General features: G+C 41.2%; 2 protein-coding genes across 15 annotated transcripts in view; one reads left to right on the forward strand and one right to left on the reverse strand.

The window, feature by feature from the left end:
- rassf4a (Ras association domain family member 4a) overlaps positions 1–12,682 on the forward strand; it is a 199,285-nt gene extending 186,603 nt beyond the window's left edge. For 10 of the 11 annotated variants that reach the window (XM_059640308.1, XM_048563390.2, XM_059640312.1 and 7 more), the window contains 4 exons: positions 2,948–2,999; positions 7,971–8,092; positions 8,190–8,287; positions 11,854–12,682. In XM_059640308.1, the coding sequence (XP_059496291.1) occupies positions 2,948–2,999; positions 7,971–8,092; positions 8,190–8,287; positions 11,854–11,923 (342 nt within the window). In that variant the 3' untranslated portion in view covers positions 11,924–12,682. The remainder of the gene's footprint in view (positions 1–2,947; positions 3,000–7,970; positions 8,093–8,189; positions 8,288–11,853) is intronic. The other variant, XM_059640315.1, reaches the window with a different exon arrangement.
- The window catches only part of LOC125467491 (uncharacterized), a 52,365-nt gene that overhangs the window by 27,065 nt on the left and 11,494 nt on the right, over positions 1–13,806 (reverse strand). Inside the window, exon 2 of one of the 4 annotated variants that reach the window (XR_009443004.1) lies at positions 176–3,866. The exons of the other annotated variants lie outside the window; for them this stretch is intronic. The gene's annotated coding sequence lies outside the window, so the exon portion shown is untranslated. Of the gene's footprint in view, positions 1–175; positions 3,867–13,806 lie in introns of those variants that run through there. 4 annotated transcript variants of the gene reach the window in all.

Genomic DNA, 13,806 nt, shown 5'->3' on the forward strand with positions numbered 1-13,806 from the left:
TTGGGCTGCATTTTATGGTAATTAATGTAAAACTTGTAGCATTCACAGTTATTAATGTGTAGATCATACAGTGATATCCATGTGTTTTTAACATTTTGCTCTTATCACTCTCATTCCTCCAGTCTGTATCACTTTCTGTATCTGATTTAACAGTGAATTAAACACTTCTACTGCATTGCTCATTAACAACTCTTCAGTTTTATTAAGGAAATATACAGCTGTTAACTCATTCATCCAGATCCAAAAGGTAATGCAAAGGACATCACATGATTTGGAATGTTAGCTAACAGGAACCTCAGTGTAATGTCAATGAATATGTCTGACAAACAGCTGACACCAATCGATAGCCATTCACAGCAAACTTGAAACCAATGATCTTATGAAAAACCCAAAAGTTTATCTACTAATTGATAGTCCTGGTTACAAATCATAAAGTGAATTGAAGGATTGTTTGGCTGGTTAGGTTTTTAAACATAATTTCTAAACTTGTATGGATTACTGATAAAAGAAAACCTAGTTTTCAATTTTCCGTGACGATAAAACAATGTATTCTTCATTGAGTAAAACAAAATTAGTAGGACACATCTCATCATTCTTTATTCATTCATGGGATGTGGCCATCACTGGTTAGGCAGCATTTATTGCCTATCCCTAATTGTCTTGAGAACAGTTAAGAATCAACCACATTGCTGTGGGCCTGGAGTCACATGTAGGCCAGACCAGGTAAGGATGGCAGTTTCTTTCCCTAAAGGACAATAGTGACCCAGATGGGTTTTTTTCTGACAATTAGCAATGGATTCATGATCATCATTAGACCCTTAACTCGAGATACTTATTGAATTCAAATTCCACCATCTGCTATGTTGGGATTTGAACCTGGGTGTCCAGAACATTTCCGGGTCTCTGGATTAACAGTCCTGCAATAATATCGCTAAGCCATCACTTCCCCAAAGTAGGTTTCCACTGTACATTATGGATGGAATGATAATCATCCTTATCGCTGCTATCTTGTTCAGTCTGTACACAGAACAATATTCAAAGAATTAGATGTAATTAGAGGGCCAAAAATTGAAGTCAAGATTACACCAACCTACCCATATGCTGACAACATAGCGTTACTTGCAGAATCAGAAGAGGACTCATCCAATGTCTTTGATCAAGTAAGGAGGTTAGAATATGGACTGAGCATGATCACTCAAAAGACAAATACAATAGGAGTTAGAAAGAATGCATTAGAAGGAGCAAGAGCGAAGATTGAAGTGAACAGTGTGATGCTATAGCAATAAGAACTGTTTGGCTACTTAAGACAACTGATACAAGAAGATAACATATGTGATGCCAATGTTCAGATAATGGTAGAGATGGCCAGAAGTAATTTAGTGAAGATGAAGAATGAAATCCAGAAATCTCAAGCTTGTGACAATCTAATACTCCATTCTGTCCACTTTCCACAAAGACACGTGGACAATAAGTAAAGATCTATGGAAAAATATAGAGGTCTTTGATATATGTGACAATACTATGCCTTTAAGAGGTTATTTGCCCTTTTTTATAAAGAGAGGCTTTAAGACAGAGGTATCCAACTGTCTATTTGGAAGACCAACAAAGCAAACAACTTGTGGGGCCTTGGGTTTTATTAAACCTTTGGACCAATAGAAGTGGCCTGAATGGGCATGGTCAAGCTTCCACAGAACTAGTATTTTTGGTTTCTTAGTTTTTCAGTAGCGTTTGTTGCTGCAGTACATCTCTCCTTGCTCTGTCCGAGTTCTTTTGATGTCTTTCCTCCTGGTCTGCTGGAGTTGCATATGACACAATCTGTTTTTTGAATTTGCCTTTTGCCAAGGGTGTGTTTATGGTATGTTACTATGTTGCAACGGTTAATGAGTAATTGTTACTGTATCTCTTATTTTGTTGAGCATTTCAATAGAGTTGCAGCTAAGTTAATTCTTTTATTTTTTTCTTTTGTTGTATTTTAACTGCAGTGGATGAATAAATTGTATTTTGCTTGACTTCAAGCAGTTTGACCAATCAAATTGCATTTGAAATGTAACACTTTACATTTACCTTTAAACTAAGAAAAAGTTGGGTCTGAGCTACCTTCTTAGTATATTTTGAAGGGGTTTGATCTGGTCCATAACACATCTTAATGGTAAGATATATGCTGAAAATTCCATACAGGGATCTACTTTGCCTGTATTTTTATTTTCTCTGCACAGAGCAGATCTCCAAGGTCAGTTAATGATAAAGTCTTCCAGAACCGCAGGTCAATGCATTGACATGCCATTCAACGGGCAAATGCGGAACCTCAGAGCAGCTGCAGTCAGGCAGCTGTGCATTTTAGCAAGAATGTTGATACGGACTGTAAGACAATGAAAAGTGGCTTAATGTTACAGCAGCAGTGGAAGTCTTAGAAGTGACATCCAGAAAAGAACATGCCAGTATTTCTGCCTTTTGATCAGCACTGAAAATCTACAGTGAGATCACTTCAAGAGGGCAAAGTGGAGGGCAGCAGCAAGGGGACTATGGTAGTAATACAACTATAGGCAGTACTATGGTATAGTTGGATGGCAGAGGTCACAGTGTTCCAGATGAGTTGCACTGGATGTGAGAGTATGGGGCAAGTCAAACATGTGCAGCATGCCACAACAGCAAGTCTCTTGGCATGAGCAGCTGCAAGCAACAACAACAGGATACGAGCTATTTTAAGACAGGATAAAATGTACTATTGAAAAGTAGCCAAAACAACTGTATAAGATTAGACTTTATGTTTAATGCTGTTAGGAAAATGGACCACTCTTTCTAAAATTTATATGAATGGCGATAGTGTGAATGAAAGAGGCCAATGAAATCTGAAATAAAAAACAGAATCACTTTATAATATAGAAACCCATTTTAAGGTTTTGTAGTCCTGTTTTATTTCACTTGGTTTTCTTGATGTGTTTTACAGGTGGAAAATACTGCAGATGAATTTGCTCTGTATGTTGTCCATGAAAGTGGAGGTATGTTTACCCATTCTAAAATAAGGTACTGCGCATTGCAGAGAAACCAAAAGGTCTTTTCAAAAGGTTTCCCTTAGTGCTCCCGAAGTAAAGTGGAATACATTATTCCACTGAGCTTACTTCAATAATTTTTCATTAGGGGGATTCATTGGGATTAGAAAATCTAGGTTAAGGCAGCAGGAATAAAGAAATCATCCTTATATATCTAGATTAAATTAGATTGGAATAGCAATTTATTGCCACATGTATTTAGGAAAATACAGTGAGATTAGCATAATATGCCACAATTTAGCGCTATTTTAAATACAGCAATTTGAAAAAGAAATAACAGAAAAAGTTCAGACAGAGTTCAACTTTTGTTCCCCCCACGGAAGAAGGGTCTAGGCCCGAAATGTCAGCTTTTGTGCTCCTGAGATGCTGCTTGGCCTGCTGTGTTCATCCAGCCTCGCATTTTATTAACATGAGTTTATGGACTGGCTATGAGGCGCCACCACCGAAGCTGCCCCTGAGTCTGCCAAAGCGGGGATTTCTGATACGGACGCACCACAATGCCCCCGCCAAAGCCATGACCGAAGCTACTGCATTGCTGTCATAGCAAGGGGGGAACTGACCAGAACCACCAAGTCACCGACTTTGAAGCCGCTGCGCAATACCACCACATTGCTGCCGTGGCTACAAGGAACGAACCACTGTACCGTCACAACTGAAGCCACCGCCGAAACTGCCGCCAAGAGGAACGGACCAGACTCACTGACAGTGAAGCCTCCGATAAAGCCGTGGTCACCATGGTCACGAGGAACGGACATTCAGGTCCACCACACTGCCGTCACCACAACAGGCCCTCACAACCCCCTTCCTCCACTGCAGCTGCAGAAAAGAAGAAAAGGTGAACTTTGATACAAAAGAGAACTGAAGAAACAAAACAACAAAAACAACGGAGAATGTGGCCAAGATAATACAGTGTGAAGCTGGATGAACACGGCAGGCCAAGCAGCATCTCAGGAGCACAAAAGCTGACGTTTCAGGCCTAGACTCTTCATCAGAGAGGGGGATGGGGTGAGGGTTCTGGAATAAATAGGGAGAGAGGGGGAGGCGGACCGAAGATGGAGAGAAAAGAAGATAGGTGGAGAGGAGAGTATAGGTGGGGAGGTAGGGAGGAGATAGGTCAGTCCAGGGAAGACGGACAGGTCAAGGAGGTGAGATGAGGTTAGTAGGTAGGAGATAGAGGTGCGGCTTGGGGTGGGAGGAAGGAATGGGTGAGAGGAAGAACGGGTTAGGGAGGCAGAGACAGGTTGGACTGGTTTTGGGATGCAGTGGGTGGAGGGGAAGAGCTGGGCTGGTTGTGTGGTGCAGTGGGGGGAGGGGACGAACTGGGCTGGTTTTGGGATGCGGTGGGGGAAGGGGAGATTTTGAAGCTGGTGAAGTCCACATTGATACCATTGGGCTGCAGCGTTCCCAAGCAGAATATGAGTTGCTGTTCCTGCAACCTTCGGGTGGCATCATTGTGGCACTGCAGAGGCCCATGATGGACATGTCATCTAAAGAATGGGAGGGGGAGTGGAAATGGTTTGCGACTGGGAGGTGCAGTTGTTTATTGCAAACCGAGCGGAGGTGTTCTGCAAAGTGGTCCTCAAGCCTCCGCTTGGTTTCCCCAATGTAGAGGAAGCCACAACGGGTACAGTGGATGCAGTGTACCACATTGGCAGATGTGCAGGTGAACCTCTGCTTAATGTGGAAAGTCATCTTGGGGCCTGGGATAGGGGTGAGGGAGGAGGTGTTGGGGCAAGTGTAGCACTTCCTGCGGTTGCAGGGGAAGGTGCCGGGTGTGGTGGGGTTGGAGGGCAGTGTGGAGCGAACAAGGGAGTCACGGAGAGAGTGGACTCTCCGGAAAGCAGACAAGGGTGGGGATGGAAAATTGTCTTGGGTGGTGGGGTCGGATTGTAGATGGGGTAAGTGTCAGAGGATGATGCGTTGTATCCGGAGTTTGGTGGGTGGTGTGTGAGAACGAGGGGGATCCTCTTTGGGTGGTTGTGGTGGGGGCGGGGTGTGAGGGATGTGTTGCGGGAAATGTGTGAGACGCGGTCAAGGGTGTTCTCGATCACTGTGGGGGGAAAGTTGCGGTCCTTGAAGAACTTGGACATCTAGGATGTGCAGGAGTGGAATGCCTCATCCTGGGAGCGGATGCGGTGGAGGCGGAGGAATTGGGAATAGGGGATGGAATTTTTGCAGGAGGGTGGGTGGGAGGAGGTGTATTCTAGGTAGCTATGGGAGTCGGTGGGCTTGAAATGGACATCAGTGACAAGCTGGTTGCCTGAGATGGAGACTGAGAGGTCCAGGATGGTGAGGGATGTGTTGGAGATGGCCCAGGTTAATTTGAGGCTGGGGTGGAAGGTGTCGGTGAAGTGGATGAACTGTTCGAGCTCCTCTGGGGAGCAAGAGGCGGCGCTTATACAGTCATCAATGTAACGGAGGAAGAGGTGGGGTTTGGGGCCTGTGTAGGTGCGGAAGAGGGACTGTTCCACGTAACCTACAAAGAGGCAGGCATAGCTGGGGCCCATGCGGGTGCCCGTGGCCACCCCCTTAGTCTGTAGGAAGTGGGAGGAATCGAAAGAGAAGTTGTTGAGGGTGAGGACGAGTTCGGCTAGGCGGATGAGGGTGTCGGTGGAGGGGGACTGGTCGGGCCTGTGGGACAGGAAGAAGCTGAGGGCCTTGAGGCCATCTGCATGTGGAATGCGGGTGTATAGGGACTGGACGTCCATGGTGAAAATGAGGTGTTGGGGGCCAGGGAATTGGAAGTTCTGGAGGAGGTGGAGGACGTGGGTGGTGTCACGGACGTAGGTAGGGAGTTCCTGGACCAAAGGGAATGTGGCCAGCTGGGTGAGCAGGCGTTTACGCGCACAGAGCCCAAAATGCTTCCAACCCTGCCACTGCCGCCGTCTTGAATGTTTCCTGCTGCTATTGATATTTAGTGGCTCTTGTTGGAAATAGATTGTATAGATTCACCTAAATTGGGCAGTGAAGATAATTGTTAGTTGAGGCAGCAGTTTCTACAATCAGAATCATGGCTTGATGGCAATCAGACAAGATAATGAAGTGCCTCATAGAAATCTTAACGGGAAAGAGAAAACTTGTTATTTAGTGAAGTGTAGAAGCGGAAATCTGATCCCACCATAAACAAACCTTGTGAAAGGACGAATAAACAAATAGCTTTGTTAGGGAGCAATTGCAAAACATTGATCAGTGCATTGAGTACAGGAATTGGGAAGTCATGTTGCAGCTGTACAGACATTGGTTCGGCCACTTTTGGAATACTGCATACATTTCTGGTCTCCCTGCTATAGGAAAGATGTTGTGAAACTTGACAGGGTTCAGAAAAGAATTACAAGCATGTTGCTGTGGTTGGAGGTTTTGAGCTGTTGTGAGTAGATGAATAGGCTGGGGCTGTTTTCCCTGGAGTGTTGGAGGTTGAGGCATGACCTTATAGATGTTTATAAAATCATAAGGAGCATGGATAGTGTGAATAGCCAAGGTATTTTTCACAGGGTAGGGGAGTCCAAAATTAGAGGGCACAGTTTAAGATGAGAGGCAAAAAAATTTAAAAGGGACCTGAGGGGCAACTTTCCCACACGAGAGTGTTGAGTGTATGGAATGAGCTGCCAGAAGAAGTGGTGGAGGGTGGTATAATTACAACATTTAAAAGGCATCTGGATGGGTGCATGATTTGGAAGGGTTTGGAGGGATGCGGGCCAAATGCTGGCAAGTGGGATTAGATTAATTTAGGATCTCTGGTCAGCATGGGCAGGTTGGACCAAAGTGTCTGTTGCCATGCTGTGAATCTCTATGCCTTTATGACTACTTCATCATTATGATAATTGGGAAAACAACCACAACTTCACATGGTAACAAATAGCCTCCACGCAGTATGATGCAGGTGGCAAAGGTCTGGGGAAGGGCATATGGTCAGGGGAGATGGAAAACACTGACATCAATGTAGTACATTATCTTGTAACACAGGAGCAAAAACAGAAGTTGCTGGTAAAGCTCAGCAGGTCTGGCAGCATCTGTAAAGAAACAAAATCAGAGTGAACATTTCTGAGGAAGGGTCACCGGACCCAAAACGTTAACTTGATTTTTTTCTTCACAGATGCTGCACACCTGTTGACCTTTTCCGGAAACTTCTGTTTTAGTTTCTGTTTTACAGCGTCTGTGGTTCTTTCAGTTTTTATATTGTAACGCAGCATGTATAAATATCCTGTCCTTTATTGGGAGAGAGGGAGTGTCTTGGATTCTGTCTCCAGTGACTTTTTCCAGGCTGAGTAGTGAGGGGGTTCGAATAAAGATTGATTTGTGCTGCTGAACACAGGACTAAGACTCCATTTTAAAATTTCTCCCTACAATAATCTCAAAAAGCAGATTTTGAGATTTGAAATGACTATTGTAAGTTCATGTACAATATATCCATTCAGTCCTCTTTAGGCTGTTGACTTATGGTTTCCTTATATAAAGCACTGTTTGCTTTGTGGCATTGGAAGTCCCCAGTTATCACATGCTGTGTAATAGGCAATTGGTACTAGTGAAATAGTAACTTTCTCATTTGATGTTTTGTGACACTCGCATAAACAATTACAGACAGTAATGATGGTGAGATCAGAAAGGACATTTCAAATTTGTTCAGGAGTGGCAGGTGAGGAACAGATCAGTTGGAGTAAGATAAGGTGAATACTTTCAGAAGCCAATTTCAAGGAGGTTTTTACCACAAATGATTTTCCTTTAAGAAGAGGACACCAAAAAGAAACAGAAAGTTTGCATCATACCATTAGTGAAAGGAATATAAAAATGCCAGTATGTCAAAAATTATGCTGCCCAATATTCTACAGACAGAATGTTTTTACTTTTTGTTCTATAATACATGAGATAATTGGCTTCATTTATTAGAAAAAACTAAAAAGAAACTTAATAATGTTCCTGCAGAAAGAAGCAAATTAAAAGATTCAGAATACCCACTTATATCCCGGATTTTGCATGGCCCCTGTGAAAAGATAGCACGAATATTCTTGATGGAGAAGGATCTCGGTGAAGAGGTTACCTATGATGTAAGTTTTGTGATGTTTATTATGTCTGCATTTTAAATCCGGTTCATGCTGTACAATATGTCTGATTTGTGTGTGTCTAATGATTTTTTCTTCCAAGGTTGCTCAGTATATTAAGTTTGAAATGCCAGTCCTTGATAGTTTTGTTGAAAAACTGAAAGAAGAGGAAGAAAGGGAGATTAACAAACTAACCCTAAAGTAAGTACGAATGATATTCAGATTTCACAATTGTGAGAGACTGCAGTAACATAATGAATAGTGGCTAAAGGTTGCAGGTAGGGGGAACCGATTTAGCACTGAGTTGAGGAGGAACTTCTTCACCCAAAGGGTTGTACTGAGTTGAGAAGGAACTTCTTCACCCAAAGGGTTGTGAATCTGTGGAATTCCCTGCCCAGTGAAGTAGTTGAGGCTTCCTCATTGAATGTTTTTAAAGCTAAGATAGATCATTTTTTGAACAGTAAAGGAATTAGGAGTTATGGTGAGTGGGCGAGTAAGTGGATCTGAGTCCACAAAAAGATCAGCCATGATCTTATTGAATGGTGGAGCAGGCTTGACGGTCCAGACGGTCTACTCCTCCCCCGGTTCTTATGTCTGTAATGTCCTTTAGGGAGGGAAATTTGCACCATATCTTACTTGATCTGACCTGCATGTGCCTCTAGACCTACAGCAAAGTATTTCACACTTAACTACTTTCTGGGTAATTAGGAGCAGGCAATAAATGCTGGCCCAGCCAGTGACACCCACATCCCATGAACGATTTTCAGAAAAGATGCTGCTTCAGCTTAGATGGCTAGTGTAGACAAGCATTTTTACATACTTATGTTGAACTTGCAATGCTAAGTCAAATGAAAAATTTAATAAACTTATTGAAATTTTGAGGTTTTCATTGAGCAAGATTCAACAGTTTTGGCTGTTGTAGAGTGAATCGTGTAGATATTCCAGTCAGATGTAAATGAGTCAATGATAAATAACAGTTATTGGCAAATTATAATTCAAAAATTTGAACACAACATATACTTAAATTCATGACTTTTTTTAAACTTGCAGTAAAATTATTGAGCTTCTTACCCAAAAATTTCTAGGAAAACTGTCACAGTCTTCTTTTCATACTGGTGCTTTCTTAAAGTTAAATAGGGGTAATACCCAAACAGGACTCTGTTCTGAACTCTGCGCCCATTTCTACTGGTCAGCATACAAGACAGACAGGCTCACACGTTAAAGGTTAAGCTGACAGCCACCCAGCTCATTCTCAGAAAAGTTATAGCAAAGGACAGAATAAACTTGAACTTCTCAAATGTGAAAGAAGTCAACTAAGTAATGATTCTAAAGATAAGAGAAGACAGCAATATCTGGAATGCATTTGAAAAGAAATACAATGTGACTGGTTGATGACAAATGGGACCAGTTCTCTGGGTACAAACTGATTAAGAGTGAGATAGATTAGATTCTTATTTATTGGGGAATCAAAGGTTATGGAGAGAAACACAGAAAAGTGGACATGAGGAATATCAGATCTTGAATGGGGGAGCAGGCTCAAGGGGCCGAATGGCCTACTCCTGTTCCTATTTCTTATGGTCTTATGGATCTAAATGAATAGATGATGATGAAAATAGTGACAGCAATGCATAAATATCATCTGATTCCACACATTAAATGACAATCTAGGAATGGGTCTTTTCTACCAATTGGTAGTAATACAGTATATGCCGGACATTAATTTCCTAATTTAGTTTGTAGTGGTCCTAAAGCTGTTTATAAACAAAAGTAGGGAAATATTTTGCGGCTTATACAATCAAGTTGTCTCTTTTTCTTGTCTGCCTTGCATAATTCCTGAAACCAGTAACTGATTTCAGCTTGTTCCTGGACAATTACCACTAAACCCTAAGATTGCACGTTACTGGTCGAGAATGACTCTATCTGCCCCATGCTGAGTGAATGCACAGCATTCAACCCTACATGGCAAAGCTGAAATTGGAAACTGTGCAGAGTGGCATTTCTGTTGGCGTTCTCTGCGATCTGTGGGATTCAGTGGCATCACAACACCTTTTTTTTTAAATGCTCACACTGCTTAGCATAAATATCTCTCCTTATGGATGGTAGTCATTGAGAAAAGTTGGAAGAAATTAGATCTGAGTTTATCTTGCTGCTGTGTTAGTCCTTGCAGTGCTTGCTTGTTAAAGACAATTGGGAACAGAGCAATGGAATATTCCAACAAAATTAAAGAGGCACTGCAGTGCCCATATGGTAGCCAACAGCAAGTTGCATGTGTCGGTTCTCAACGAGTGGCATTTTGAAATATTGCATGTTATATTTCAAGACATGCAATACTACATACCATAATGAAAAGGGGACAGAAAATGTAACAAAAATTGTATATTAGCATAACATTTTACAGGTCATATAAATTCAAGTTGTGTACAATTTAACGGTTTAATATTCATTCTCAGAATGTGAACATCATTGGTTAAGGCATCATTTATTGCCTATCCCTAACTGGCCAGATGACCTGCTAATAGTCCAAAGAATTCTTGCCTCCATGCCATTACTAACAACAGTGGGCTGAAATTTCTCAACCCCTGAATGTGGGCATGGGCATGAACGTTGAGAGAATTGCATGAGATCAGCAGTGAGGAGCCTCCCACTATCAAGGGCCAGAAGCTTAATTTCAAACCAAATGTTGAATGGTGAGATGGGATTCACATTAATGAGCAGTGAGAGACCTATTTGCAGGCAGTAGCATGCATTGATGTCTTCATTATTACACCACTGATGTGCCATTTCCCATTCTGTCAACTGCATATAGAATCTAGATGGCATTAGTTCTTTACATGAAGCTCAGGGTGGTGGTCTGGCAAATTCATCTCATTGCTCGCTCCTCTGGATTTCTGTCAATCACCAAAATTTCAGGCAATGCCAACAGCAGCAATCACATTTCTTTCTTCATTCATATTTGCTCAAAGAGGAGTTAAGAGTTAACCACATTGCTGTGGGTCTGGACTCATTTGTAGGCTAGACCAGGTAATGATGGCAATTTTCTTCTCTTAAAGATACTAGTGAACCAAATGGGTTTTCCCCTGGCAATCGGTAATGAATTTATGGTCTTCATTAGAGTCTTAATGCCAGATATTTATTGAATTTAGTTTCCATCATCTGCCATAGCAGGATTTGAAGCCGGGTCCCCGGATTTTATCTAGGTGCCTGGATTAACAATCCAGTGAGAATACCACAAAGCCATCGCCTCCCTTCATTGTACCCCACTCCTTTCCAACAAAGCCTGCAGCTCACTGTTAGCAAAGAGGAGTGCCAGTTACCTCCTATCAGATAAATCTGGGGCAAATAAAGTGAAACATGTGGGCCAGCTGCAGATCCCCATGCTTGACCAGGTGCACAGCTGGTCATTGAAGATGGCACCAGTGCCAAGGATCCTGAGAGGTCCTGGCAGTGGCCAGTACTTCCACCTATAGCAAGTCCGAGAATCCAACAAGTGAAGCACCTAAAGGGTGAGGTATATAGGTAATGAGACAAGTTTAGCAGGATAGAACAAGAAAATTCACCAGGGCCTGCAGAGAAAAATTGCCTACAAAACTTGCCAAAATTGACACTCAGCCAATTTGTTGTAAGATTCAGCCTAGAATCTTTAATATGTTCAAAAGCTGTCCGAATAGAAAATGGAAGGCAGTGCATAAAATCAATTTAGTGACTAAATTTGACTTGTATACAAAAGAAACACTGGTTATGAACCTAGTACTATTCTTCTTTTGAAGATACAGTGCACTGAAATCCATGATACATCAGCAGTTGGAAGACCTCACAGAGACCGAAGACTATATTTGAACTTTCTGCATCTTTAAAAACACTGAAGCACTAGGAATCTAGTTTGGACAAGATCTTCTAAACACTGGACCTAAAGCAAAAGTTTTGTTATACATATTCAATTTGTTTAAAATTACATTGTCCTTTTACCATGAGTTTTGTCAAAATGAGATTTTTGTTTGTTAACATGAAAAGTTTTTTTTATTAAACTCTCTTTAAATTACTATTTTAGTAATGTGTGACACTTCTGAAAGTTCAACTTTTATATTTTAAATACAGACTTAATTTTCATTTGTTAAACCTATTTATAATTTGACCAAAGCAAGGCTTTACAAGTGTGAATATATATTGCAAAAGAAGTCTTTTTTTCAGGATGTGAACTGCTGATATGAATTATTATATTTCCATTTCTTAGGTAATATATAGGTTTCATTTAGTCTGTGTCAAGCCTCACATACATTGGGACAAAGATACAGTGGCCCTGCCTCCAAGTGACAGTAAAAATTACATAAAAACAACATGTTGCAGATGCTGTAAATCTAAATTAAAAGCATAAAATGCTGGAGAAATCTAGCTGATCCTGTAGCATTTGTCGAGAGAGAAACAGAGTTTTGAGTTGGATTTAATTCTTCTGTGAGAAAACATCATTGCGCTATTGCTGTTTCGACAGATGCTGCAGACCTACTGACTCCCTCCCAATAGTAAAAAATAACTATCTTACAATTGATACATCTTTTTCTACAACTTGTACTTTTTCAATTACTCATTGTTGCATAATAATTCAAGCTAAATAAAAAAAGTTTCAATTAAGAAAACATGAATTGTGACATGTAAGCTACTGAATGGTGAATTTGTTGAAAACAGAAAATTAGACACTACCTATACTATTATAAATGCATTTGGTCCAGGGATTTCCCAACAGTGTGTAATATATCCTTACATGTAAATCATTGGTGGTCTTAAACAAACTGATAGTTCATCAATTTGAATTCTTAAGCAAACTGACAGTTCATCAGTCTGAATTCTCAACGTAGAAAGTACAAAAATACTGTCAATCATAAGAGTAGGCAGATTGGTGCCAGATGAAGTGCAATGCAGCAAAGTGTAAGGAAATACATTTGAGTACATAAAAAATGGAGGGACAGTATAAGATAAAGGGCACTATTCCAAAAGGTGTGCAGGAACTTCAAGAACTGGGACTGTGTGCATAAGCCATTAAAAGTGGCAGGACAAGTGGAGGGAGCTGTTAATAAAACACGTTATATTCTGGCTTCATTAATAGAGGTGCGGAGTACAAGAGCAAAAAAAGATATCTTGCACTTTTAAAGGACATTAGTTAGAACACTGCTGGAGTTTGTGTACAATTCTCGGCACCACACTTTAGGAAAAATGTCAACACATTGAAGAGAGGGCAGAAGAGGTTTACTAGAATGGTTCCAGGATGAGAACCTTTAGTCATGATGATAGATTGGGCTGTTTTCCTTGAAGACAAGAAAGCTACAAGGAGATCTGATAGAAGATTTTAAAATCAAGAAAGATTTGGACAGAGTAGATATAGAGAAAGTGTTCCTGTTCATAAGAGGATTGAGAACCAGGGGCACAGATTTCACATGTTTTGCCAAGGAAGCAAATATAAAGTGAGAAAAAACTGTTTCACACAGTGAGTACTTGGGGTCTTCAATGAACTGTCTAGAAGTAATGTGGAGACAATTTCAACTGAGGCACTCAAGAGGATATTCACTGATAATTTTCTTTTAAAACTATGTGTAGGGTTACAGCGAAAAGAAATATGAATGTTATAAAGCAGAGGACAACCCCCCTCTGCCCCCACCATCTGATAACTAACACCGAAACACCCAAAGTGGCATGCTTCAACCTGTAATCTGTTAAAAGAGCACTGATCT

This window comes from Stegostoma tigrinum, chromosome 37 (genome assembly GCF_030684315.1).
Source record: "Stegostoma tigrinum isolate sSteTig4 chromosome 37, sSteTig4.hap1, whole genome shotgun sequence".
NCBI lineage: Eukaryota > Metazoa > Chordata > Chondrichthyes > Orectolobiformes > Stegostomatidae > Stegostoma > Stegostoma tigrinum.